The sequence below is a fragment of the Sardina pilchardus genome, chromosome 18 (assembly GCF_963854185.1).
Source record: "Sardina pilchardus chromosome 18, fSarPil1.1, whole genome shotgun sequence".
NCBI lineage: Eukaryota > Metazoa > Chordata > Actinopteri > Clupeiformes > Clupeidae > Sardina > Sardina pilchardus.
Window position 1 is genome coordinate 10,334,512 of NC_085011.1, and position 2,500 is coordinate 10,337,011.

General features: G+C 44.2%; 1 protein-coding gene across 2 annotated transcripts in view; it reads right to left on the minus strand.

The window, feature by feature from the left end:
- epas1b (endothelial PAS domain protein 1b) overlaps positions 1–2,500 on the minus strand; it is a 41,578-nt gene that overhangs the window by 14,664 nt on the left and 24,414 nt on the right. For both annotated transcript variants that reach the window (XM_062519173.1, XM_062519172.1), the window contains exons 5-6: positions 606–718; positions 156–358 (exon numbers count right to left, since the gene is read on the minus strand). In XM_062519173.1, the coding sequence (XP_062375157.1) occupies positions 156–358; positions 606–718 (316 nt within the window). The remainder of the gene's footprint in view (positions 1–155; positions 359–605; positions 719–2,500) is intronic.

The window sequence follows — 2,500 nt, forward strand, 5'->3', positions numbered from 1 at the left end:
TGTGTGAATTCTTTGTAAGCCGTAAATACTGTACTGTACACCGTGCCTTTCACCTGACACTTCAGAGGGTGCATGCCCAGGCTGTTGAGTGAGATGTATCTGGTATGTGTGTGTGTGTGTGTGTGTGTGTGTGTGTGTGTGTGTGTGTGTCTCACCTGTCGTCGCAGTAGGTGAACTTCATGTCCATGCTGTGGCGGCTGAGGAAGGTCTTGCTGTCGAGCGGGGTGTCGATGTTGGAGGGGTGGGGGATGGGCTCGCACATCATGACAATGCAGGCCAGCGGCGGCTCCTTGTAGCCACACAGGGCCCGCGCCGGGCAGCTGTTGTACACCTTCATGTGGCCAGTGCAGTGCAGAACCTGCAGGAGAACAGCACCGCGGTTCTTAGAACGTAGTTTCATGCGCAATTGTAGTTCTATTGTAGTATTCATTTATTTCAACAGGAACAATGCACAAAAACATTAACCTTGTGACAACATTAACCTTAAGCGTGCATGTATTATGTGTGTGTGTGTGTGTGTGTGTGTGCATATATCTGCATTTGTGTGTTGTTTCATGAGTGTGTGTGTGTGTGTGTGTGTGTGTGTGTGTTTGTGTCAGTCGCACCTTCCAGCTGGCTGACTTCAGGTTTACAGTACGGCCGCGGTTGGTCACTGTGCACTTCATTCTCATGAAGAAGTCTCTCTCTGTGCTCAGCTCTTTGCCTTTCTTTCCAACACCTGTAACACACACACACACACACACACACACACACACACACACACACACACACACACACACACACACACACACACACACACACACACACAGTAGTAATTTAGTAATGTATGTCAAATCTATTCTTGTACTGATTGCTTTCACATTGATATCTAGATTCCTCATGCAGTAAAGGGTACATAGATAGATATTATCGATAGATAGTTCTCTGGGTAGAGGGACGTTACTTTATTTCCTCCTCACAGGAAAGTAGAATGTGTGGGCATGTAGCTGTTTTAATCTAGAATGTTCCGTCATGGAACAGAAGCAAACACATACACTCTAAAAGGGCAAAAACAATGACCTAATTCTAGGGGGAAATATTGACATATCAGATGGGTTAGGATGTGACAACATCTCTAGATGGTAAGCCTACCCTCTCCTTGAACTTCTAGCAGTTTTGTAGCGGTGTGCTGACCCCACAATGCCACATACTGTAGATCTTTTCAGTGTTGCCATGGGAAATGTTTTCCCTTCTAAAGGTGCTCTAAGGGCAATGTCATTTCTGTTGACGTTCAAATAAAACAGAGCTAGCTCTCTCGCCCCTCCTTTCCCCTCCCTCCCATGCAACTGAAACTCTCCTGAACGCACGTGTCACCTTGAAGGGCCGGAAAAATGTGTTATGTTTGGCCGTTTTTGCTGCCATTTCTGGAGCCTGGGCTGTCTACAGAGAGCACTCTTTTTTACACTGTATTTAGGGGACAGGCAGATAGCGGATTGTGCAGAGATGTTTGCTGTATGTGACAAAAAATATTTCAGCTTAGAAACCACGTAACATCGCTTAGAGCACCTTTAAAGTGTGTGCTGAAAAGAGATGTAGCTCTCTGTGTGTGTGTGTGTGTGTGCGTGTGTGTGTGTGTGTGTGTGTGTGTGTGTGTGTGTGTGTGTGTGTATGTTTGTTGTGTGTGTGTGTGTGTGTGTGTGTCATTCTGGTATGGGTTTTCCCAAGGGTTTACTGAACAGAGGAACAATGATAACTGGTCTCAAGCAAAAGAGGCATTATATGGTGTGTGTGTGTGTGTGTGTGTGTGTGTGTGTGTGTGTGTGGCATTGAATGTCAAAGCCATATTATCTCAAAAATATTTGAATCCTATCTGTAAAGAAATTTGATTGGCGGATTCAGATAAAGAAATCAAATGTGTGTGTGGGTGTGTGTGTGTGTGTGTGTGTGTGTGTGTGTGTGTGTGTGTGTGTGTGTGTGTGTGTGTGTGTGTGTCATTCTGGTATGGGTTTTCCCAAGGTGCCCACATGAATTGAGCCACATTAGACATTTCTTCCATCAACAGTGTTGCAGAGTGACAAAGGGCATCTAACCCCCATAGATAGGAGACCCATCATGCATAACAAAGTCAAGTAGCAACACACAGGCAAACACAAAATAGAGGATGTCTGAAATGTCTTAACCTGCTCGTTTACGGAAGTTCTCCAGGCTTTTGTTTAATCCAAGTTTAAGCCTGAATTTCAGTTTAATTTAAGACGGTGTACTCTGGCGCTGATCAAGTTTTTAACTGGCAAACCCAGTTAGCCCATAAAATAGAGTTGGATTGATTGTAATTTACACAGTGGCAGGGACAAAGTGCGATGCTGGTGTGCAGAGTTGTATTGACAACAATGGAATCTAATGTAATTGAATATCGAAAGTGGAGATATTATTTCAACTCCTACAGTCATTGTCTGTACACTGTAGCCCTTCTCTTTTTTTGCTTGTTTTGTGCTTTAAGGTCTTTTATTTGTTATTTGTACGT